General features: G+C 41.9%; 1 protein-coding gene and 1 long non-coding RNA gene across 8 annotated transcripts in view; one reads left to right on the top strand and one right to left on the bottom strand.

Moving 5' to 3' along the window:
• The window catches only part of GRM1 (glutamate metabotropic receptor 1), a 198,803-nt gene that overhangs the window by 5,079 nt on the left and 167,955 nt on the right, over positions 1–25,769 (bottom strand). The window contains exons 8-9 of one of the 6 annotated variants that reach the window (XM_080388239.1): positions 9,246–9,330; positions 7,753–8,916 (exon numbers count right to left, since the gene is read on the bottom strand). The exons of 2 other annotated variants lie outside the window; for them this stretch is intronic. In XM_080388239.1, the coding sequence (XP_080244365.1) occupies positions 9,270–9,330 (61 nt within the window). In that variant the 3' untranslated portion in view covers positions 7,753–8,916; positions 9,246–9,269. Of the gene's footprint in view, positions 1–7,752; positions 10,413–25,769 lie in introns of those variants that run through there. 3 more of the 6 variants (XM_080388240.1, XM_080388237.1, XM_080388238.1) reach the window with 3 other exon arrangements.
• The window catches only part of LOC308064204, a 37,788-nt gene extending 12,019 nt beyond the window's left edge, over positions 1–25,769 (top strand). Inside the window, exons 2-4 of one of the 2 annotated variants that reach the window (XR_013928289.1) lie at positions 1,486–7,760; positions 15,248–18,601; positions 21,184–25,769. This is a non-coding gene — a long non-coding RNA (uncharacterized lncRNA). Of the gene's footprint in view, positions 1–1,485; positions 7,761–15,247 lie in introns of both variants that reach the window. The other variant, XR_013928288.1, reaches the window with a different exon arrangement.

Genomic DNA, 25,769 nt, shown 5'->3' with positions numbered 1-25,769 from the left:
ACCAACACTGTGGGAACTGGCTTGCAAGGACAGGCCAATATAAAAAAAATTCATAATTCCCCACAGCACGTAGTTGGTAGGACCTGCAGCTGTTTGGACTTAGAGCTTTAACCTAGAGGGAAAAAAAGCCAAGTTTCCACCTGAAGAATGAAACCTCTGTGTTACAGTGATCAATGGAAAGATAAGAATGAAGGATTAGAAGCATTCCTGTTCTGATCAAAATGAGCTGTGATATGACATTTTTTTGAAGTGCTATAGAGATAAGCAAATGAATGTAACTGTTGGGTGTGAAAGATTTTTAAAGTAATGTTTTAACATACCAAGATCTACAAACTCTTCACACGGAAACACTTTCTGTCTGCTTTAACTTCAAAACAAGTCTCTTCTTGTAGAAAGGAAAAAAGTCAAGCGATCTCATATTGTATTTTGCTGATGCTATAGCTTACAAATCCTGCAAAGGGCTTTTCTGAAAAACACCCCCATGATGATTATCTGCTGTCTGTTATGCTAAGTCCACTTCTGCATCATTTACTTCTTCCTTCATATCTAGCTCTGGTGCGTCATCTCACTTTTGAATCCCTCCTCACACCATCTGTTTAGTCTCTATCTCATTTTGTTCCCAAGATTTTGTATTTTACATCAAAGGCAAGCACTGCTATTTTAAGGAACTCCCTTCCTCTGTCTTCAGGTCTTCCTCCTATTCAACTCATTTTCCTCCCCCTCACTCTCAAATTCTGCTCTTCTGACTTCTTTCTTCTGTAGCACTCTCCATAATGTACTGAACTGAGCCCAGGTCAGCGGCCATACTTACATCACACTGCACTGAGGCTGCACTACCCAAACGTGGACTGCAATATCCAAGTGTGAACTAACCACTTAATCAGGATTTGTCTGTTACCAACTTGCTCTACAGGGAAAGCCGGTGCTGGTGAAGCACCTTGCCTCGGTTTGCCAGACCTTACTGCTCGTGACTCCGATGGCCTTGTGACAAACAGCTTTAGAGCGGCAGTGGCTCTCCATGTGGCAAATCTGGTGATTTCCACCAGAAATTCTCTCTTTTCTGTTACTGTTCTCCTCAGTCTCTTATTCCATCTCTTTTCCTCAACTGGATCTCCTTGCTGTGTCCACGCATCGTTAGCCTGTTAATGAGTCACGTTTGAGACAGTCACAAGACTGTCATAGAAATACCTGGGGTCTGTCTTGCTGGATGACTGGTAGGGAGTCACACTGAGATTGACATACTCAGGCAGAATTAACAATTAACAGGTAAGAAAAATGCTTGTTATGCTGGAACAAAGACCAGCCATCTTGGATAACATTAATCAACTCTTAGACAAAAAGTGAAGGTGGGGCTGGAGGAGTTCAGACCTGAACTGGGTCTCGGTGAGATAGGAGCTGACTCACTTGTGCAAAGCGGTGATGGCAATCCTGACTGCATTGGGATGCATGGTCACCATTCACTGATTGTCATCTTCTTTTTTGAAGGAAGCATCCATGGGAGAAGGTGAAGATCAAAATAATCTGCCTGGTATAATGGGAGAAGCGATGATTTTTCCACGCCAAGGTAGGAAAGGGCACCGAGCCAGGTTACAGTTTGGGGTGTTGAAAAAGTGATGTTCAATTGCCTGGTGATGAGGTGGGACTAATTGCTGTTTTCTTGCTTTTATCAATAGGATGGTTACCCATTTCATGTCCATCATTAATTTATTTGCCTTACTAACTTTCTTTCTCCCTTATACAATTTCCCATAGGATGTAGACTTCACACTTACTGCCTAGAAGTGAATTCCTTGGAGTGCCAAGGGATCTTAAGGTTTGTAGTTGTGTATACCCAGCCAAGTACTGTTTCTTCATATAATACAACACGCCAAGTATTATTTCTTCAAATCCTTGCATCTAGCCTAAATGTTCAGACAAGTTCTTGGATATCCTATCAACACATAAGACGGGCTTGCTTTTACATTATAGGCAAGGACATACATTGAATTTAGCTGTTGTTTCTCAATTTTCAACACGGTTTTGTCTAGGGGTTTTGTATTTTGGGGGAATAGACATATTTTTTGTCTGAATTTTTATTAGTTCCATGAACAGATCTGTTGTTATTTTTGGTAATTCAAAGTGCTATTTTTAATATATGCATCGATCTTCACAATATACTCTCTGCATGACTCTGGGGCAGTCATTTTCAAATACTTTCAGGTGGTGATTTTCCAAGCTGGAAAACAACTTCAGTCTTTAATGGTTACTCATAGAAAGTCTTTAAAAAAACTAATGCACTCAAATCGGAGACTGTGATCCAAAATACCACTGCCCAGTTGTAGAACATGCCTACAGCGGGTTAGATAGCTCACTGTTCGTTGTTAACTATCTCCAGCTGTCCAAAATCCTGCTCCTGCTTGTGGCTAGGGGTGCCTTAGACTCAAGTCCAGTCATAGGCCAAGAACAGAGTCCTGCTCCTGCCAGTGCTTGGAGGATCTGCCCTCGTTGGCTTTCTTGGAGCAATGTCGAGTCTCAGCACCCCATAACAGGCGGTTCCTCCCCAGCTGCAGGGTCCTAAAGATGTCTTACTTCAGATATTGGGTAGCAAAGGTTTCTTTAAATCTTAGAGGCTGAATGCTCCTGAGGTAGAAGAAGATTGCCCCAGTGGTCTAAAGTAACTTAGTCTGTGCAACTCTTTGATCCTCTCACCAGTGAAGCTATAGCCTGAGACCCAGAGCACAGAAAATTCCATGAACTTTCAGTCCTGTGTGCTTGAACCTTTGTCCTTTTTGCCTGGAACATTTCATGTGTAACAATCCCTAACTGATACCACATGAAATGGTTAAGCAGGGTGATGTATGCTCTGATGAGGTTAACTTTAGGAACCAAGGACATATTGGGAAATGGCTTCTCGTCTGTTGTAGTGCTTGTCACTGCTAGAATGAAACAGCTGGAGATGCAGTCAGTAAAAGAGCTTGAAAAAGAGCTCTTCCAGTTAAAAAGGAATGGACATTCCTTGATTTGTTAGAGTTCATCCCCTGTTTCATCCAGTTAGGAAGCCAGAGTTGTGGTCTGTTATCTTCTTCAAGTGGCCATGAGCTAAGGGAGCATCTTAAGCTTGCTGAGATGAGGGATACAGTCAGTTGGGCCAGGCCTGGTGGTGTTAGAAAAGATTCAGAGCACAGTTTTATGATATAAGGGTAGGGTTTTTTTAAGCAGCAATGGCAATGAACCAGTGGAAGAGGTTATAGGAGAAGTGACATATATATTCTTCTTCTTTCATTGTCAGACTGATGCTTTGGCCAAAACTACCTCCTTGTAGTCACTACATTAACTGAAAAGCCACAGCCAGCAGAATGCATTGGGATAACCTAGCGGCCCCCTTGTATGAAGATAAAATCTTAGGAATGAACGTTAAATGCAACCTGAGAAGGGCCTATCAAATTAAGTCAGCAAAAATTAGGTCCAAACCAAACCCTGAACTACCTTACCAGCAACCAGACAAGGTCAGTGTCAGGTACTGCCCAGTCAACAAGTGATGCTCCCACTTTCACAGAGTGGGGCAGATACTGGCCGCCTGACAGCTGTGCTCCAGAACACAGCACCCGCAGGGCTGTCCCTGTGCGCTTACGCAGGGATGGCCAGCATTTGGAGACAGCAGGGAAGCAGAACAAAGGCAAGACCCCATCCAAAAGCTGTGTATTGGACAAAACATCTCTCAGCCCAAACAGCAGTTGCTGATAGATGCCCTCCTAGGGAAGCCAGCAGGGGAACTTCTGCCCTGTGCACAGAAAAGCAGTTAGCCATCCACAAGCTTTCTCTGACTCTGCAGTCATGCAAGAAGCAGTAACAATCCCAAGCTTGTCACTCTGTCCTGCTGCAGCCTCACTGTTCCCAGGTCTCAAGCTAAAAAGCTTAACATTTAAGGGTAGTACCTGCACTGCAGCACATTGCAGGTTCTTTGCTGGTATCCCCAAGGTCTCTTACACTATTTTCTCCATTTAGATAAGGCCACTGGGGCATGAAATTTGATTAAGGGAGTGAACTGCTTTTAATCCAGGGTAGTGATATCTCCCTGTGCTAAACAGGACCCTCCTCTTGGAGCTGCAGCAGTCAGCCCTGCCACTCATTACAAGAACAAGCCATGCTGGTTAGCATGTTCCTACAAAACTAATTTTTGGAGCATTGCTTCTAGAGACTCATCTTTTTTACTAGGTTGAATTTATCTGTGGCTCACCGAAGGGTGAAGGAGCCATCGTCTACCATAGTCCCTATGGGGTGTATGCTCAGGTTTTTGCCTGATATTATCACCTAAAAGAAAAAAGGAATCACAAACCAATTTTAGCCTTTGTCCATTTACACTGTAATCTATCTCAGTGATCAGAGAACCCTACAAAAGCTCTCACAGTGTGACTCCCTTGCTTTCTGTGGTGCTGTGTAGTTAAAGCAAAATTTAACTTCTTGTGTTTCTGGAAATTTAAATTACTAACTTTTCCTTGTTGCTCCCCTCAGGGTTTTGGGGGTTTTTTTGTTGTTTTTTTTTTTTAGGAACAAGTTGCCTTGGCCATGGGACACAATGTTCCACATAAATTAGAAAGCTGTTTTAAATGTATGATGGAAACTGCTAGACAAGATACAGGAAAACATATCACGCAGAACTGATGAGCACAAGCCCAAAGCCACCTTTCCAACCTCCTGTCTTGCCACTGGCTTATGTCAAGTAAATCTAGCCCGTTCATTTCCTTCATTAGTTACTGTGCTGCAGAGGTTAAGTATTACTTTTATCTGAGCTACACACAGGCTTTCTATTTAAAACTGATTTTTTGCTGATTTTTTTTCTTTTTTTAAATTGGAATATTATTATACAGTCTGTAATGTGGATGCAGTAGCTATGTCTAGCCTGAGTACCCTGTGACATGATCCCGGTTTCTATTCACAGGGTCCTGAGGTTGGGGTCAGACCCTTGGGGCAGTATCAGAGGGTGCCAGTGCCCTCCCTGCCCCTGGCTTTATGGCCTGGTCACCAGACAGGGAAAGCAGGAGGCAGGAGTGGGGTCACACACTTTACGCTTTTACTACCATGGAACTGGGTGCTGCCAGGCTCATACCTGGTCCCAGGGGCAAGGAAGTTCTCCCAAATCCAACAACTTGGATATAGTCAAATACCCCTAAATAAAGAGATTTATTCATTTTGGGACTTAACAATTACATATACGTGCACAGGTACTTTTGTACAACTGTAAATTGGGGGGTTGTGGTAGAGGGCAGCGTGAGAGAGATGCTCACTGCAATGTTTCAACATAGCTGAAGTCCTACAGCTTTAGCACGTATCACAGATCTTACTTACCCAGCTCAACAAAGGTGTGAGAATATTACACTGGTAATGTGTATAAAGGGCTGACTACTAATTATAATTACTACACATAATTTTTTTGTCTCGTCTGAGATATAGAAGTAGTGAAAAAACTTTGGTTCACCACTGTGTTCACCAATTATTTTGAAAAAATGTCACATAGCTACAAATGTGTTGCTTGGAGAAAACAACTTATTCTAATAAATAATACAAAGTTCAGGATAAAAACCAGTTTGTCCCAAATAGCAAGTGAATTCTTCCAGTGTTCAAGAAATGAAGATCAGAAACCTGAAAATCAAAATGAAATTAAAAACTGGTCTTACTAATGAATAGTTTTTGAATCTGTTGGTTGGGGTTTTTTTGTTATTAATAAGTAAACCCCATCAAATATTCAGAATTAATACATCCTACTGAATCACTTTATAATTATTTTTCAGGATTTTAAAGTTTGTGCATGAAAAAAAGCACGATGTGAATCATCATAGATCCTCAGTATCAATGGAGAAGCACACTTGTGTTATCTGTAGATGTGTCTCGTGCTGCACATTCAAATAAATGTATATGACAGTGCAGCCAATGACCATATCTGAACTGAAGCATTTATTCAGGCAGGCTCAAAAGGGAGCACAGCTAAAAGAACCTGAAAACTGAAAATTACAATGTTTTGAGCAAAGGGACCTGGAAAGCTTAGGAACATGGGAAGAAAATGATAGAATGAAATTAATTTAGGAAAAGTGTAGGTGGGTGCAACTAAGACAGAATAGTCTTAGGACTGGAAGGCTGTGAAGATCAAAAGCCTTCAAAAAACATTGCATCAAAAGAAATACTATGGGGAAAGATCTAGAGCTGCTAGAGCTGCCGTTGAATGAAAAACACTAATTAATGAACTCTGAATATAATAAACCTGCAAAAATAGTCCATGAATTTTGTGTTCCTCACTCAAAAGCACCACACCATGGTACAGAGATTGGGAGGTCTTTCCCATGAATGCAATTTAATAGTAATTAAGATGGTTGGCAGTTTCTCCTTGCTTTCTGTAATCCTTTATGGTTCTAATAGGAAATTATTTGGGGCACCATGTTTTTTACCAGAAGCATATTGACAAGCTGGAAGCTGTATACAGAACAGCAACAAAAAGCCCCCATTGGGGATAGAGAGGTAACTGTGAGAGAAAACTAAAATATCTGAATGTATTCAGTTTGACTTCAAACATCTGAAAGGCATTAGCACTGAAGCTGGAAAGTATTTCACATAGCATACAGATGCACAACTGAGAGCCCTAGATAAAATTACAAAAGAGACAAATTATACTGAAAATCCAGAATATTTCCCAGTCAATAGCTGTATCAGAGAAGGAATAAATTCCTAATGAACTGGTAAAAGCCCATTGATCTGGATACTTGCTGCCAAAAAGTATACAGCCCTTGCAGGGGTACCAGTCAATGAGGTCTTTCTCCCACTCTAAATTGTCAGATTCTCTGGTATACTGGAGAATAAAATAAACTCTCAACATTTCAAACAGTGCTTGAAGAGCCGTCAGACTTGCCTTAAGATGCCCCCATTTTGAGTGCAAACTTAACCCAGTTGCCACAGGAAGCTTAGTCATGAGGCCCCTTGTTTGTATCAGACAGCTCTCCCTAATATGCTGCAGCAGATAAAGCAGCTAGTAAAGACTGCGGGTTTTCTGGGTGTATCTGAAAGTTTCCATGGTAACAAATGTGCAGCTTCAGAAGAAAAGAGCCCTGAAACCCCAAACTGATGTTTCTGAGTTTTTTAATATGATAATATTTTTTTATGAATCTATATTTTCAGGATTCTGCATTTTGGACCATCTCCAGGATCACACGGATGATGGAGATCAACATTAAGACAGTAACTGATGCTAAGTATTGTGTACATCAAAACACAAGAGAGTTTCAAGTCCCTAAATCTAATTGCTTGTAACTGGAAGGCAAGGAAAACCATAGCACCCGTGGTGATTGCTGGCACGTTGGGGTAGCAAAGCAGGGCTTCCTCAGGAAAATCTGGACTCACACACTGCTGCAGTTCTGGTGACCGAGGCTCAGGCAGGAGGCCAGGGGGTGGCCATGGGCAGCTGAGGACACCAACCACGGACACAAGCCTACTGCCCAGCCTGGGCCGCGTGGCCTCAGGAAGCGCGGGCAGTCGGCTGCTAGTGGAGGACATGCTCTTCCCCTGGCCACAGTGCAGCACTGCCCAGCCTCTGAAAGCACCAGCCCTGGCTGGAGGGAGAGGGAAGCCTGATGAGCAGGGACGGGCAAAGCCAAAATGGCAAGCTTCATGCTCAGCAGGTCTGAAAAGCTCCACTGCTTTTTAAAGCCTTTCTTATCTGTGTAGCTGCCACAAGTGTTTGAAGTCTCATTGACTGGTTGGAGTCCCACCAGAGGTGTTCCTCAGGAGCTCATGTGGGTAAGGATTTTTTTTTTCCAAAATGAAAAAAAAATCCCAAGCTTTGTCATGCAAAAAGCAGGAGGTTCAGCCTTCCCTGTGCTCAGGAGTTTACAGCCTATGTACATGCTTTTAAAGTATAATCTGTTGTTGCATTCGCCTTTGCTTCCTAATGGTATGCCTGTGTTGGACTCCCATTTCATCATCAGTCTTTGCAGACATACAATTGGCAATCTGTGCCCTGGGAATCTGCAGCACTTGTTCCAGCTTGGAAAAGAAGGGCATATTGTTGTCGGACTGGAAGCTAATAACTAAATGTTTGTACTGCTCCTCACACTGCCTTTGTAAAGTTTGTCTTTCAGGGTGGCAAATCTGGTTGCTGCACAGGCCCTGTAAAACCGTCACTGCTGCTCCAAATATATGATGCCTTGTATATATTTCTTCTGATCTGCAAATCAGAGGGGCAGATTCGATTGAATTAACATCATTTCTACCTGTCTACAAATAGCATAGACTGCTGGAGACATATGCAGAGCTAGAATGCTTTGTCGCTGATTAGAAGAGCTGAACAGCATCTCTGGCAGTAAAGAGATGGGGCTGCTCAAAATGCTGTGTCAGCGGATCACAGGCAGCTTTCCACCTAGTCACTGCACAACCTTCCCTGGGGCAGGGAGCAGGACTGTTTCACATCTGCAGTTTATCAGATGGAAATGAGCATAAATCTATCCTGGAAGAAATGAGGCGAGGCTTTGCTGTTTCTGCAACAGCTAGCATGTTTTCTCCACTGGGTTTGTGTTTGCTCAGAGGGAGCAGTATTTGCACTTGTTTCTGAAGAGCTGGACTTTGCTATTGTTGGCTGAATGCAGAATATACAGAATCTGAACATCTTTCAAAAACGATAACAGAAAAATTTCTCTGCTGTTGTTTAAAGATACTTTAGGGTGACTGTTCCTAAGCCAGATTCTGCTGATTTTATTTACGTGTGCCTGCTCATGATTTCCCTGTTCTGCGAGTCCCACCAAACCAGTGTTTTCTGTGTTCCCCCTGCTGGCTCTGCAGCAGCAGTTCACTAACAAGCACAGTTAGCAAGAGCTGTGCACAGCAAAGGTGTCTTGCCGTGAGACAGCCACTAGATTCTTGTTTAAAGCACGCAGGATAATGTCATCTCCATGCAAAACTGTAAAAAAGAAAAAAAATGTTGGCTAAATGGAAAAAGAAGATAAAATCAGTACAAAAAAAAAAAAAAAGGATGTATTTGCAAAGTTGTAGGCATTTATAAATAAAATTGAAGGCTTAAAAAAAAGTAAAAGCTGCAAAAAAATTTTTCAGTGTCCTCATCATCACATCTGGTCAATAAGATTAAGGCATTGTGCAAAACAGAGGACATAAGCATATTTCCCATCTTTACTGGCATGCACCACATTTGTCCCATCATTAGACATGATAAACCAATGAGAAAGAGAAAGCAAGGGGTAAAACCACTCTTTGTCATGCAGCTTCTCTTACACATTCACTGCAGTGTGGGATTTTTCAAAGCTGCACATGTGCCGACGGACACTGGCTGGTGGGCGAGAACTCTGGCTGCCTCTTCCTGAAGATTGAAAAGAAAAAGACACCCAGTGAGTGGTTATACACATGTGCACACATGGTGGCTATACCACTCAATAGGGTGCCTGTCCCTGACCTATGCCTAAGGGTCACTGTGGGCTTTCCCATCTTTTCTCTCTTGTCACCTCAACTTCCACATAGATTTCTGCTTGGCTCCAGCATGGTGCTCATTTCTTCTTCCTCTGCTGAGCCCTGATGCACTTCACATGCCAGATGGCAAGGGCTGCTGTGCATCTAGCTGTCAGAGGGACTTCTCCCCTGGTATTCTCTATGCAGGGTGGAATGGCGAAAAGGGGGCATCTGCCTTTTGCATCTTATTTACAACAAAAACATCACCAAAAGTTTTTGCTGGTGGAGTTTGTAATATATACTCAGCTCCTGCTTTTTCCTATGACTCTTATTCCCCTAATCTGCTTTTCTAAATGTTTCCCTTCTTTTATTTTTAAGCTTTAGCCAAATAGTCACTAGCTTTTATTATATATGATCACACTATATGTGCTTCTTTTTTTTCAAGGAAACATTGGCCTTGTTGAGGTAGACACAAAATGAATAATCTCCTAGGTGCTCTATCTGTAATGGTAATTCGAAAAGGAATTGCAGATTGCAGTTTTGGCCATTAATATAAGACAATTTCCACTTCATTTTTCTGCTCTTCCTTTACCCTGTCAAGCGAATGCAAACTCTCATTTGTCTTCCCCAGTATCAATAAAAATATATACACACACGCACGTGCTTTGACAAAAATCTCAGGTATTTTTGCACATGGAATGTATCAATGAATTTCTGCAAAAATAATTTTCATTGTATTGCAAATAAAACGCAAATCAAAATTCAGCATTTCTCCCCATCAAACAATCATAATGCATGCTTGCCAGACTTCTATTTACCTCAAAACAACGGATTCATGGAGGCTATGTGCGTGTACTACATACTCAGTACAGCTGCTCATGAGCCAAACAAGCCGCCATTCTCACCACATACTAAAGCACAGGAGCACAGCGTGATGTACACAGAATACATGCATACCCATTTTGGAGAGGTAGATGCCTTGAGATGGCTTCTGAACTATTATGAATAAAACACAAATAAGACATACCGCTGAGCAATTTTGTAAACCTACTTACTTTGAAGTCTCTAGAATAATTAAATTCCTTACCAGGTATAATGACATCTCTGAGATTTAACATTTTAAAGGTGATCATAATTAGGACCTTAGCTACCATGGTCTCTTCTAGAGCCTATTAAAGTTACAGAGATTATTAAGCTTCTGATTAAACAGAATTTCCAACATTTCTACAGACCCAGTTTTCTTCATCTGTTGACAAAATAAGAGCTTTCTACTTTCTGTGCTTGCTTTGCTAAAAGTCAGAAATTAATGGTTTATTCATTCAGAAGAGCTAATTTTGCAAAACAAGTAACAACATGCAGTTGATTATCCGAGAGAAGAATCCAGTTCTAAATGTATTTCACACACACACAGTGCTGTATGCACAATAGAGGGCACCCAGCCACAGAGAGCCTTGCTCAGGGACCCTGGGAAAGGGGAAACACCTTTGTTTCAGAGCCCTGCTCCAGCCCTAGGTCCTCCTGAACCAACAGACTTTGCCAGCTATCGTCCCTCTGCTATGGCAGTTTGCTGTCGCTTCTGGCTTACTTTGTTACATCCCTTGTTTCCCCCCTGAATTCCTTCTTATTCAGATATATCCCTGGAGTGAGGTCAGAGCATTTTGCTCTCCAGGCTTTGGGCATGTGTAGATCTTGTTATGAAATCGTCTTATGTGAAAGGAATGAAGAAGCCTGCTTTCTCAGGCAGTCCAAAATGCTTCCTAAGAAGTTCGAAATGCAGTGAACTTTTTCCTTTCTGTGGCTACAGTTGGGCTCCTCAGCCAAAATCAAACACAGATACTACATGTAATAGAGATTGCAACCCCCAAATGCTGTTGTTAAAATGCTGCCAAACTCCATCAAAGAACCAGTCTGCCTTTTGGTCAAGGTCGATCTCCATATGGTGATCTACAGCACATACACTACAGGAATCAGCTCTAAATCTCAAGGTTTGTGCTTCAGCAGAATTTGGATTTGGATTTACAGTGAAATTTGGATTTATAGTGTTATGGGAAATGTAGTGCCTGTGTTGATTAAACTTCAGTGAATTATTTTGCAATTATCAAATAATTGTCAACTGCATAAATAATAATGAATGCTTTTGAAGCATTCAGTTTGAAGTATCCTTGTAGACTTGCTTTGTCTTACTAGTAGTGTGTGTTAATACTGCAGAACCCTAATTCAGAATTAGTGCCCAGATATCTGTACCTCTCTTCTTTTTTTCTTCTGTTTTTAATTATGACAATGTACCCCTCCTCTTCCTCCCAGCCTTGCAGGAATTGATGGCATTTCAGATACGTTTCTCTGGTCACCAAAAAATTAGGTAGCCTGCCCATCTTTACAATATGAGGATTAATGGATCATTTTTGGGGCAGTCTTCTCAAAGGTAATTCCTGCTGAGTGGTTATTTGTATCCTGAGCCCAGAGGCAGGATGGATCTTCTGTGCATTTGAACAAGGACTTGGCATACCATCATGAAAGTGTCTGAACTGCTTTCTAATGAACCCCTGGGTGCAGTAACAGGGACTCTGGCAGAGGAACCAGGGTGGCTGTTTAGAGGGTTTATGAAAGAAGTGGATTAATTGCTTTACTTTACGTCCTTTGAAGCAGAAAAATGCTTTCAGCCAGTCACTCAGAACAGAATAGGTAAAGGGCCTGTTGAAATCTGCAGAGAGGAGTATAAATGATCTGAGGGAAGAGTCACTCTTGCCACTTTTTTTTTCTGTTCAGTGTAAATGAATCATCCCACAAGGCAAACAGCTGTGTCAGGATTGTAGGAAAGTGTAAATTGCTATCTGTAATGTTTTATATCTGAACAGCTGTGAAACTAGAAACATTCACCTTCTGCTCTGGAATTACTCTCTCTGCTCAACCAGACTCCCCAAACAGACACAAATTGAATGAATCTGGTGTCCAAGATAACTGAAGTGCAGGACAGTGTTGCCTATCATCTGAAGCCACAGTCAGAGGTCAGCCACAATAGACATTGTCCAAGCTGTAAGAAAAGTTTTCACATTCCCCACAGTAAAAAATATACAGAAAAGTACATCCCCAGATTTTATACAATCTAATCTGAAAAATTTGATCAACAATAACATTAGGAAGAAAGCAAGGTGGGGAGGAAATTCAAGAGAAGGGATGATGGCATCATGATGATACTTACAGTGACAGCCTTGAATCATCCTGTAGTTTTTAAGAACTTGTGTATAGCCCCTAGCTTTAATACAGGAAGGGAGAAGCCTTGTGCCATGTGCCCTGTGGCACACTGCCATCACATCCTAGAATATATCCTGCTCCAGCATTCAGACTGACCTCCCTCTGCACTCCCAAAGAAGAGCTCAGCAACAGCACAAACTTTCTAGCCTGCTTTTCACCTCCTCAACCCTCCAGCAGTCTGCAAGGTGACTGCGGAGGTAAGCACACTTTGTATGTAGAACCAGATTAGTAAAGTGCTCACCTAAACACACTCATCCTAAATCCTCTTGTCTCTCTAAATCTAGCACCTTCCTAGGCAGAAGCATGTTCATCTTTGTGATGTCTGTGTCCTTGAAAGGTCAGATTTTATGTGTGGTTGTCATGGTTAGATCAAAAGATATCTACATAAAAAGAAGCAAGTCCATGTCCTTTTCCTGTAGGAAGAGAAGCTGAATTTTCAATACCTTTTGTACAAGCCAGGATCTGATAGAAGTTTCCTGCAACAAATTTAATTAAGCCAATAGATGAAGTGGGGAAGATGGACAAGTTTTCAATATAAATTCATTTTTAAAACACAAGTCCTAAATTCCAGGATAAGTGATGGTTGGAAATAATTGCTCTGGGTGTTAACTTAATTATGCTAATCAATGCCACATTGATTTGTGGGCAGTTTTTGGAGAGAAAGAACTCATTAAAAGCTGTGAAGCAAAAAGCGCTGCAAGTAGGAGGGAGGTTATAGGGTCGTTCTCCCTTGCCAGGCAGTGAGACATACAGGTATCTATCACCTGTGGAGGAGTGAGGAGCAGGAGGAATTTCACAGAACACCCTCTCTGTCAAGGTGGGAGCATCTGCCAAAGAGGACATGGCCATGCCAAAGAAGGGTCATGGTCACCAAGGAGAACATAGTCCCAGTAGGATGCCCAGAAAGACCCAGCACTGAGCTGCACAGTGGAGACAGAGCTAAGGCTGCACTTCAGGTCACCCCAGGCCAGCAGGAGCCAGCTGTGTGCCCAGGGAAGCGCTCTAGCCCTCCTCAGCTGCTCCCTCCTGCTGTTCCACCCTCCCTTCTGTGCCAGCTCAACCCTTGGTGCAATTGTTCAACCAACTGGCAGGGAATGACAGGGACAACTAATCTGGGTCACAGTTAAGCCAGAAAAAGAAAGGAAAAAAAAATTATTATCAGTTCCCCGCTCCAGTTCACAGCATGGCCTTCCAGGCTCTTGTCCCTGCAGAAGTGATGGGACGGCATGGCGTAGAGGAAGGCTTTGGGTGTCATTTCTGGCTTAGGGAAGGTTAAAGCATTTGTGGATTTACGGGCTATGACAGCAGAAAGTAGCTGCAGGCAAATCTCTTGGCTGTCCCAGGATAGTGGCAGGAGAATTTTTTGAGATAATTTCTATAACCCTAAGGATTAAGAAATATGTATAGCCTTACGTTTGAGAGGATATGAGAAAGTAAAGGAGGAAGAACTGCTCACTGACGGGAGCACGGAGAAGTCCCAGGGCCACGCTTTGTACCCCACAGGAGCCTGTACTGCCCAGACACACAAGCTGCCACCGCCCACACACATGAGCCCCCACTACGCACCCCCCCGAGCTCCCACTGCACCCCGTGAGCCCAGGCAGCACGCCTGCGAGCTCCGAGGGCCTTGCGGAGACACCCGGCTGCCCCTGCGTGCTCCCGCCATCAACCTGCCGCCCAGCCTCACAGCCCATGGCACGGCTCGGGGAGGTTAATGCTTCCCATCTGCTTGCTGGGCGTTGTTTGCAGTTGTCTGTGCTGCTGTGGCTGTGTTTTCAAGCATAGCCCTTTGTCAGTCCTTGTCAAGGTAGATCATCCCTCCGTGGGGCCTTACACAGACTCTGGGATTTGCCTTTTTTCATTTGGTTGGTTGTTTCTTGGGTGTTTTGCTGATGGCTGTCTGGTTAGTTGACTGGAGTAATGAGGGATAAGTCTCAAATTCCAGATAATCCTTGATCTGGGAATGCAAAGCTTGCAAGCCAGCCAAAACAGGTGAACTGAACCATCTGAAATGATTTAGCTTGTGCCATGAAAACAAATGGCCAGAAGAGAATTATAACAAAATATTTCCCATGGAAGTAGAGGGGAAGACTAACAAAAGCTTTAAGAAAGCAACAAGAGCTTTAAGAAAGCAACAAGAGCAGACATTCCGAACTTTAACACACTAAGGATGAGGGAAAATGAATAGTGCTGGGTAAAGAGAAGGATGTACTAGCTAAGAGATGGCTTGCAGATGGGCATTTAAACTGAACCTGTGATTCTCTGGGACCGATCAGACTGAAACTGCAAACACCAGCAAAGCATCTACTAGTGAGAAGCTGCTAAAATCAGATCGGGGGCACTTGTTTTGCTCGAGTTTAAGATCAGCTTTGACATCTCCTGCTGTGGTGCTGCAGCACAGCTGAGCTGATCTAATGATCTGCTGCTGAAATTGACAACTCTCACCCCTGTTCCCTAAACCAGGGGCAGCAGGGACACCTTCTCTGGTGCTGATGTTAATGTTTCTATGACCTTGAGATCTGGCTCGAGAAGAATCCAGCAGATAATAATTCTTTTTTTTTTTTCCCCCTCTCTGTAAGGTTAATTATACAGGGTGAAAGAACATCACATCCTGCATGCCACGGAAGAAGAACCACAGAGCAGAGAAGGGGAAACAGCTTAAGAAGAGATAACTAAAGCAGTAAGTTAGAAACGGTGAATTGTTTATAATGCTGTAATAATAAAACTGGAACTTTTTAGTTTTCAAGTGGGCTTTAAAGTGACAAATTGTGTGATTACTTCTAGCCTGCACAATTGTTTGCTGTTTACAGTGATGCCTTTCAACCTGTGCTTGTCAGGTGTGGGAGGCTGAATGCCAGAGTACATATATGCTCTGAAGAATTAGCTGACTTGTTATTTCAAAATTAAATAGTCTTTAACAACTTTAATATGAAGGCAGATGTTCCATTGCTAAAATATACTTTCCTTTTCAACCCATGCTTAAAGTGGTTTCTTGGAGTCCTTTGGCATAGCAGAGAACATAACTTCTGTAGCTGGCCATGCTTATTAGTGACTCTTTGACAGTGGATGGCTTCTGCATGGACATGAAATCTGTCATAGTCGGTTCTGCAGACTTCCAGATTTGGGCCTGGAAACCCCAAACAAAGATCTGGCAATGCTGATTTTACCCATTCAGAGTCCTGGTGGCACAGAACTAAGAACTGGGAGAACAATGTGATCAGATCTCTGCTCCAGGTGTGAATGCTTGTCAGTGCTTTTAGGAAAGATGGAAAACAGTATCAGAAGACAGGTGAAAAAAATTCAACCCATACTAGCTAAAAAAAAATCAAAGTCAAGCAGGAAGCAAAGATGGAGATTTGGAAATTCCTCACTCTTCCCTTCATAAACTCTTAAATCATCGTAGACCAAAAAAAAAAAAAAAAAAAAGAGAGAGAGAGAGAAGAAAGAAAGTTGCTCCAGTACAAACATCTGTGGGACAGGCATTTAGGAAAGACTACACCCAGATTTTGGACTGAGTAGTACACGAGAAGTTAGCCCCTGCTTTGCCGCACATCGTAACCAGCACCAGTCTCTGCATCTTCTTCTGCATTCTATGAAGTAAGGTGAATAATAGAAAAGTTAGGATGGCATTAAATGTTGTAGGAGGTAGTACAGGTGTTTGTGAATAAATGTGTCTGAGTTTGTGGGTATTTTAAGAAAAATGGGCTTCTGCAGGTGCCTGGCTAGTGTGCTGTGTCCTGTCCCTGTAATAACTGGAACTCAGGTGCTGCTGATGGTGAGACACAAAAGGTGTGCAGGCTGTGGTCTCACAAAGGCTACTGCAGTTGGCAGTGGTTCACGCTGTTGAGGCATATGTAAGCTGAAACTGCTTGACTTTTGTTTCCAAAGTTTAGTAGAACTCCCATTGTCAAAAGTACTCCCAGCTCTGGGAGCACAAATAGTGGTGGGGAGCTACTGAGATACTGCTGTTAAGAAATTTTTTCAGATCTTTCCTTAGGATATGAAAGAGGTGTGGAGACAATTCCCAGATTAGTGACAATGTAAGTCAGGATGGTCAGGTCTTTGTGCCTTGGTGACAGCAGGCATCACCCTGACAAATTTGTTTTGAAACACTTTACTAATCAACTGACAGAGCAATGTGCAGGCTTCTTCCCACAGCAAACAAAACTTATATGCTAGTGTCATCCACCAAGGACTTTGAAGATATTTCTCTAATGAAACACAGAGCAATAATGGACTGAGACTAACCCTGTATAATCAAGATAAACTCCTGCTCAGACAATTTAGTTTCTAGCAGGGTGGAAAACCATACATGTCTTCAGTCCTTTAACAGAGATGGACCATCTTCTCTCTCTGGGGGTGTGATTCACCTATGAATTACAAAGCCCTTCTAAAAATCAGGTGCTCTGTCAGCATATGTTCGCAACATCTGCAGTTTGTCTTGCAGTGTTTTGTTTTGTGGGTCACTCCTGAGCAAAAGGGAGCACTCATCACAGGCAGGAGTAAGCTCGATGAACAAGCCAGAACATGAGATGCCTTTCTGAAAGAGGTGACATCCAAGGGTGCTGTCCTCTTTTGGGATCTCATGTGCTTGTGTGTCCCTAAGCATTAAAGAGGATTAAATAAATTAGCAGTAACTTTGCACTGAATTGCTGGGATGAATCAAGAATATTTTTCAGACTACAACTTAATTTGAGGAAAAAACCCAAACCCCTATATTAACTGTACGTACGTATGTATAGTGCTTGTGCTGTTTTATAGCCTTATCCTTACACAGAGAATATCATATATCCATGTGATATCTTTCAGTACCCAAATTTTTGTTCACCTGTAAATTAGCTCAAAGATGTATGAAATTACATGGTGGCTCAGAGATCCCTGCAGAATAAACACTTGCAGAATACCCTGTGTGTTTATTCTAGCAAGTATTTATACATGAATTATCATGTGTTCATGAAATGTCACAGCTCTGTTTTCTTCTGCTGAGGGGAGGCGAATAACTGAGGCACAGTGCTGAATTATCACACCTTTGAGGATAGGAAGGAGGTAAAATGCATTCTTAAAAAAATCTTAAAGTAGCCTCTAGGAGACTTGTATTGTAGTTCTTTATTCCATTGACATTTTTAAATGCTAGATTAAATAAATAAATGCTATTATGCATTTAAAAATATTTCAGACTACCCCCGCCCCACCCCCCCACCCCCCAAACAGGGCTTGGTGTTTTTTTTTTTCCTAAGTATGTGCCTAAGAGAGCTGGAGTTTGAGTTCTATATGTAATATAGGAAAATATCCAGGGGTTTAAGTGTTTATCTGGATGCCAACTTCAACACCTATTTATTTACCTGATACTCTTAAAAGGAGAAAACTTCTTCTTTATTTTTCTCACAGAGAGAATTCTAACCAAAACAACATAAGATTATGGTGCTAAGCAGATGAACATCACTTGCTTATACCTACATGTGAACACAATTGTTTGTATCACTCACTGTTGAGTTGGTGTATTTTTGTAGCATCCTAACTGGATTGTAATGACTACATTTCAGAATAAAAATGCAATAAATAATATATACAAATACAAAATTACAAGGAAATGTAATAAGTGATCCAGTCAAGCAAGAAATTAAATTACAAGTGGTGTCCTTATTCCGGTGTTTTATGCCAAGAAAGATAGTAGTCTTCCCCAGGATTTCTGTAGTACTGCCTTTGCTTCCCCTCAGTCAGGAAGCAGAGATTGTGATACATAACTGTAAAGCTCCCCTCTGATGTGATTGTGTATCTATGCATCGTTTTGTTTAGGTACTGACACTCATTACACAAAGCAACCTGGTGCTACAGCAGTGCCCATAAGTAAAACAACATTTTGTGATTCAGCATCTTGAGAGCAGCAAAACAAGAGAAGGAGCTGTAAAGCAAAGTTCTCCAGGAGTCCTTTGGTAAGAACCAGGCTGCACTCAGAGACCATTCCTTGGGTTTATGTCCTGTCAAAATTCCCTGGGAGAACAGAGTTGCGAACATCCATGAAAAAGAAAGTGGCAAAACTGCCCTGGACCGGGAACTCCTGAGAGGGAGGAAATTGCATAAAACCTTACACAACAGCCCTTTCCCCTAAAAGGACCATCCAAATAAAATGTGGCTCTGACTGGTGATGAAGAAACAGAGGTCTGGATGGAAGCCCAGGGTGCGGGTACTGTGCCCTGTAAACTCATTTGATATAGCCTGGATTTTGTCTGGGGGGGGCTTTATCTTCACTGCTTTTACTGGGAGGGTGCTGCTGAACTTCATTGCTTTTCTGATTTATTTCTCTCAAACGTAGTCTTGAGCAGCCTCTGTTTGGTCACAGAAAGGAACCCAGACGGATAAGCCTAAACTGCCAGAACTCTTGGCTTGTACTTGCTGACAAGCGTCCCAATCATATTGCATATCTGTCCCCACTCCTTCTCCTCAGCTTGCCTCAGGAGTGACATGTGATTGGTTATGCATGTGCTGGGACTCCCTTTAGCCGGGATAATTTGCAAGGAAAACTTGCAGTGCCTAATGCAGCCTTGCCCCTTATTTCTCATTAGAAGGAAAAAGTAAATCCTCTGTCTCCAGACTGGTTATCTTGCACATATATACACAGATAGACAATTTGATATACGCATTTGCCATGCCTGGTTTTTTAAATAAATATGATTTTTAGCATTCATTTAAACAACTAGGTAGAATGTAAGTGTGATAGTGACATCTCAGAGTTATTTATCACCTATTCTGTGCTTTTTTGTTGCACAGGACAGAACTACATCATATCTATTAAAGCAAAAGCAAATTCAAGGCTACGGGGGACAATATTAGATATAATTACATAGCTCAGATTTAATGGACAACCCTGCAGCAGGGCTAGAAGAGATTGCTATTGGATTATTAAGTTTCAGACTCCTTTATTTGGTGTTCTTTCCAATTCTTTAACATCAACTGTAAGAGTCCCTTTGGAAACTCGTAGCTGTCTTCTGAGAGTTTTAAATACTCACTTAAATCAATATACTGACAAGGACTGAACAGCTTGACTGAGTTTGATAAATTTTCTTATTTGAAATTCACATCACATACATGAGATAACTGGGTAAGAGCTGTTACCTGTCACAGTGCTGTGTCCACAAAATCATTAATGGTTTAATCCCAGTAAATAGCCCAGCGAAGCCAGCAAACATACCAACTGCTGAGAGAGAGATGTCTGGCATTAAAACCTTCAGCTATCCTTGTGAGCATACACAGTGCTTTCCCAAAAATGCACTGCACCCTCAGAAAAGGGCGAAGAACTACACTGCATACAGAAGCTAGGGAAACCCCAGGGAAGGATGCGATGGGGAGGTGAGTCAGGCCAGACCAGGATGCCACCTGCTTTCCCTGTGGCACCAGGGAACCATGCCAGAGATGCCACATCTTCACCCACACTGCAAAGGAAGCAGACTCCTCCATGATATGCTCTGGGTGAGGTGCAAGGTCAAACCGAGCACCCTGTGGTTGTGGAGCCCTGTGCCCTGGCAGGGAGCTGGAAGCTGCACAGCCGCAACCCAGCACTGCGCCTTGCACCCCACGGTGCCACTGCTCTACAGAGTCAGCACCAAAATCAGAGCTGGACATCCACATTTTATTGCCAGGTTAATGGAGAGATCAAATATACAACAACAAAGAAATTATTTAAATTAATAACCTAACCTCACCTGTATCATTTTCCCTATTATCTTTTGGTTTTTTTTCCTGTTAATCTTTGTATTTACCAGTTCCAAGAGCTTAAAACCTTTCTGCTGTTTCAAAACTCTCTTCTGTAATATGACTTTTCCCTCTGGGGTAAGCCTCAGCAGGATGGCTGTGCAGGCCCAGCATGCTTAAAGGCCTTCTTGAAAATGCCTTGAAATTTGACATTTTCTAAGTCTGTAACTGTAAAAATAAAGGGATGCCTTATTGTGTATGCAATACTACTGCAGGACACGAGAAATTTACCCACCACATCAATTTTCTAAATTGCAAAACAAGCCAGCCTACCGTTTCCTAGTAGATTCAGCAGTTGTCTATACACTGGTTTGGCAATGCCGTAAGAAGATAAAACTACACTAGACAGTAATCGGTATAACAAGCATTTGAAGATAATTCTTACATGGTGCCGGCTAGGTGACATAATTTACAACCAAAGAAAATACTTAAATCTATTGTAGACTTCTCAGGTTGGGCTTGTGTCCTGAAGTGCAGGAGTTTGACAATATATTCTCTTTTATGGGAGAAGGTACAATGGTGACCAGTTATTATTAATCCTCCTTGCACTTTCCACTAAATCTTCTTGTTTCAGATCTTTTGATGCATTTCAGCCAGACAGAGTGAAATATTCTTTGTGCAGCTGTGCCAGGTTGAGATTAGTTTTGTTCAATTTCACACACTATAGCCTGCAGAAGTCAGGACAGAAGTCACTGTTTTACTTACGTGAAAAGTGGTCTTACATCTTATGTTCACACTTCTTTCCCCTCCCCCCTTGTCTCCATAGCCTCCTACTTAAAGGTGTCGTATTGATTGCATGGAGTAGTAACGCGACAGCAAGAAGATGGAATACTCCTGGGCATCTCTTCCTATGACGAGGCACCCAGGTTGGATCAAGTGAGCGGCTGTAAAAGATTTGCATTTGTGTGACTGCAACTGAACATGCTGAACATTTACTCCATTTCTGGAAGCTCCAACTCTTGCCATGTTGCATTGTGCATTTGCCTCCTCCCACCACCATGGAAAAACAGTGAAACAAAATGTCCTGCCTTCTGGACGTACTTGTGATGAGATTCCCCTCACTGTGTGTCTGTGGGAGGCTTTGGAAATGAAGGAGCTGAGGAGTCCAAAAGCCTTTGTGGACTGTGAGTCGCCAAGTGAAACGAGTCCCAGAAAAACAGTATGTCAGAACAGCTTGCTGAAGATGAATGGCAACTCAGCAAGTCAGCTTAAAATGAAAGAGTAACTTAAGAATACCTGGAGATAATTTTATAATTGGCAAGACAAAAAAAAAGCAGATGGTTCCCTAAGCCTTGGTAAGGGAACAGACACATGTTACTAGAGGTAACTGGGAAACCTGATTCCCAGTTAAAAATCTGTATATAGGGACCCAGCACAGAGGGAGAGAGGACAAAGAACAGGGAAGGATGAAGGAAGCAGGGAGAAGGTACTAGGAGATGTTGGGTTGCCTGACACTTTTTATTGGAATAAAAGAATTTTGAAAACTCCTTGGCTCAAATTCTGGTTGAAGTGTGTGTGTGGACTATAGGAAAGTAACAGCATAGACCTGCAGGTTGCAGGCCTGGCTTCAGCCTTCTTCACATTGAGTAGGGTCCATTTGAAACAGTGGCTGGAGAAGGTGTTTCCTGAACCTTCTTCAAGATCAGCATCTTCAGTGTCACTGGTTATTTTTTCTGCACATAGTACACAAGGGAGCACTGCTTCCTCAGGGAAGTGATCATACATGCACTGTACAGGAGTGCTGCTCTTCAAGCTGATTGACCCTTGTAGACCAAAGTAACATTTGTGGTCAAGAACAAGGCTAATGATCATGGCAAGATCTGCATCCGAAAGATACAATCTCACAGCTAAGGGAGAAAAAATAAGATTAAAAATTTTCTCCTAAAAATGCTGCTATGTCGTCATCCTGTAACAGCCAGGATCTCGTAAAGTCATAAAGCATGAAACTAACAATAAATGTCCCCACAAAGCTTCAATAAAAACAGCAGATATCACTCTCTTTCCATATCTCCTGATGGAGCTGTTCCATTTTTTATACATAGTTAAATATTCATTTGACAAGAGGGAGAGACTGGCAGCAGTTTGGTACTGAAGGGATCACAAGGGATCTCTCAGACCCAGATTCAAGCTCTCTCACAGAAGAATACAAAGTATTTCTCTAGGGTTTGCATCAGGATTTTTTTTCTCTGTTCCAGGACACATTGCTGGTCAAGAACAGAAAGAAAGGAGGAGAATTGCCGTGGGACAATGCATAGTCCAGTTATAGAGCATTCACCTGGGAAGTGACAGAGATGCTCTTAACCTAAATGAGTGCCTTAACTAATTTAAGTGAAGACAAGTGTTACTAAACAATTTATTTTCATTGAAACTATTTTGGTGATGCAGCTGGGACAGACATTTTTCAAGAGGACTTTCTGACCTCTATATTAGCACCAGACATAGCTGAAGGTTTTGAATTGACTAATAGATCCTATGTTAATAGATTTCCCTAGTTAATTCCTTTGTTCTACTTTAGGAAGGAGAAAGGAAGAGTGGCTTGGCTTGCTCTAGTCCCCAGGTTATGCTAGTTAAACTAACAGCACAACATTGCATGTGAGTGCTTTATCCAGGCTTACATAAGTTTGACTTGCCCTTGTAAATGTAAACTAGTTTCCATACTTTAATTCTGTATGTGCACACAAATTTAATTTAGATGGATGCCACTTTTCTGTTTAGGAATTGGAATTCATTGGATTAGCAGAGGAGAGGTTTGATACAGACAGAAAAAGAGATGAAAACTGAAAAGTAGAAAAAGAAAAACAATCTAAAAAAGAGAAGAGATAACAAGAAAATGGATGAAAAGTTGTAAGACAGCTGGAAAAGAAATCTTGAATGAAGCACTGCTAGCCACTTAGACACAGAAAAATGTGGCCATAGGGAGGGACAATTACAGAATGAAGAAGCAGAGCAACATACTCAGGGATCTTAATTACTGAAAAAATAGCAAATAAAGCCCAGAATTTGAGAGGAAATGGAGAAAAAAAAGAAAAAAAAAAAAGAAGACAACAATCCGCCTGCAGGCCATTCCTGTGGGCATTAAGCACATTCAGTAGTTTCAAGTCCTGTTTCAGGCAGGACCTGACCACACACACTGGAGCTGTCTAGGAGCTTCAAAGGCTCTAGCAAATTCTGCTTTTTCCTTCTTAGTTTCCTTAGTGACACTTTATTAATGTCAACGCAATGTCCTCACAAGCCTTGCAATGGACTGTGCTTGAAGCTACAATATCCTCCAAAGCCCTGAAATTGTTTTTTGTGCTGTCGTGTGACTTTATTTCCAAAGCTGTGTGTTTGTATGCTACTCTGTTTTCAGTTCTTCATGTCCATGTACAGAGAGGAATGCTGTCCTTCTCCATCAGCAAGCCCAGCATGCCTCTACATCTGTGCTGGTTTAGGTGAAGAACTTAGCAGTTATTGCACAGAAGGTTTAGGTCAGAGGTTGGGATTTTGCTGTGTAAGAAGATCTGGAGGCTTGGCCTAAGATAAAAAAGCATATTAACTAGGTGTTGAACTTTTAGTTTAGAAGAGCATCTTAAAACTCTGTAGAACTTTTTTGCTTTATACCACTCACAGAGACTCAACAGAAAGGTCAAGAAAATCTTACTAAAATCATGCAACAAACAAATTCCTAAAAAGCTCATGTAAGCCCTGTTGTTGTTTTAGGGTGACAATGCTGAGGGGGAAGCTCAGTTTTTGAACAGGATGAAATATTTTCTCACATTATGAACTGTATTCTAGGTATATTGCTTTTGGATCTTTAAGGTTATTTTTTTTGGTGAAAGTAGAACAGTAAGCACAACAAAGAATTAGTTATTAAGTTTCTCATGATCTGAAATACTCAATAGTCCTTGTTTCTGTCTGATATCATCTTAAAGATACCAACAGCATTAGCCAGAGACTACACTGCAGAGATACCACACTAGTTTCTTACAAACATGTAGGACCCCATCCAACTTCCAGAGAGTCAGAGGAAGGCGTATCAGGCTCTAGCTTCCTATTTGCATGGAATTCAACGTTTTGAGCTACAGACATTTTTGGCCATCTCCCTGCATGGGGGCCTCCCAAGGGCTGCCTGCCATTCCCAGCTCCCTCTCTGCCTAGCTTAGGAGCTGGCAGTCTTATCATGGCCTCTGTGGCACACTGCACTGTGTATTTGGGTTACTTACATCTCCGTTCCCTTCTCTTCTGACTCCCTGTCTGGCAACAAAATAAAAAGTATGGAAGTAGCATAAAGGCAAAATTGACCAGAGCATGGGTTTTCTGCAGTATTGCCTCCATCCTTAGCCCTTCCATCTCCACAACATATGAAAACAGTTCTTACACAAACCAACTGGAGTGACTCAGAGAAACTTACAGATCCCAAATAGTGGAAATTAACTGAATTTTAATTCTATCAGGAAGCTCAGAAATGTAGACTTCACTGGTTCATTATTATTCTGTAATTTTTTTTTAATTGGGACAAAAATAATCTAAGCTCATGTCTAGCCCTATGGTGCTTCTTTAAAGATTAAAAAGCAATAAGATAATGAAGAATGCAAATGTTCAGACAGCTGCTCACAGGAAAATGCTGTTTGAAGTAACAGTTCTCTCCCTCTGCTGCAGCTGGGTTGCTTGTAATTATTAGCAAGGAAAATAACAGGTTCAATAGATGTAGATGCAAGTTCATTTTCACCATCAGTTGACTTCTGCAGCTTTCGCACCAACACTGGGTTTGAGAACATGGACAAGTTTACACTAACGATGATTAAGCGTATTGCTCATATTTCTGAATATTAAATAGAGCACAGGAATAGTATGAAGGGTGCTTTTGAATCACAATTATGAGGACTGTCACAAAACATTACCTTAAAAACTGATGTTCAATCCCCAACTTTCACGCACACATCCCAGCAGCCTTAGACAAGTACATGTGATTTACAACCACTCAGACATAGGTTTCTGGTCCCCTTTCCCCAAAGGCTACAGTATCACCTCAGTTTGAACATAACGCAGAGTAAATGCACGTAGGTGCGTGAGATCCCCATCACATGCACGGAGAGATGGGAGAAGCTGCAAATGGACCTTGGTTACTCTGCCACTGCCTGACCTGCCCCAGAGGTAGAGGGAGTTGTGTACACGGCTGCCTTTAGAGCAGGAGAGAAAATGAGCAGCGACATGTCCATATCCATCTAAGGCTTAGATCTAAAAGATCATTTCCATCTTTTCTGCTACACATGAGTTGAAAAACTGTTACATACCTTACTATCGAGCAGACTATGGTCAACCAAGAGAGGATGACAAAGAGAGGGACATATACAGATAGACGTGTACCTGCAT

Source organism: Falco punctatus, assembly GCF_963210335.1.
Source record: "Falco punctatus genome assembly, chromosome: 5".
Taxonomy (NCBI): Eukaryota; Metazoa; Chordata; class Aves; order Falconiformes; family Falconidae; genus Falco; species Falco punctatus.
This window is presented reverse-complemented; position numbering and strand designations above follow the sequence as displayed.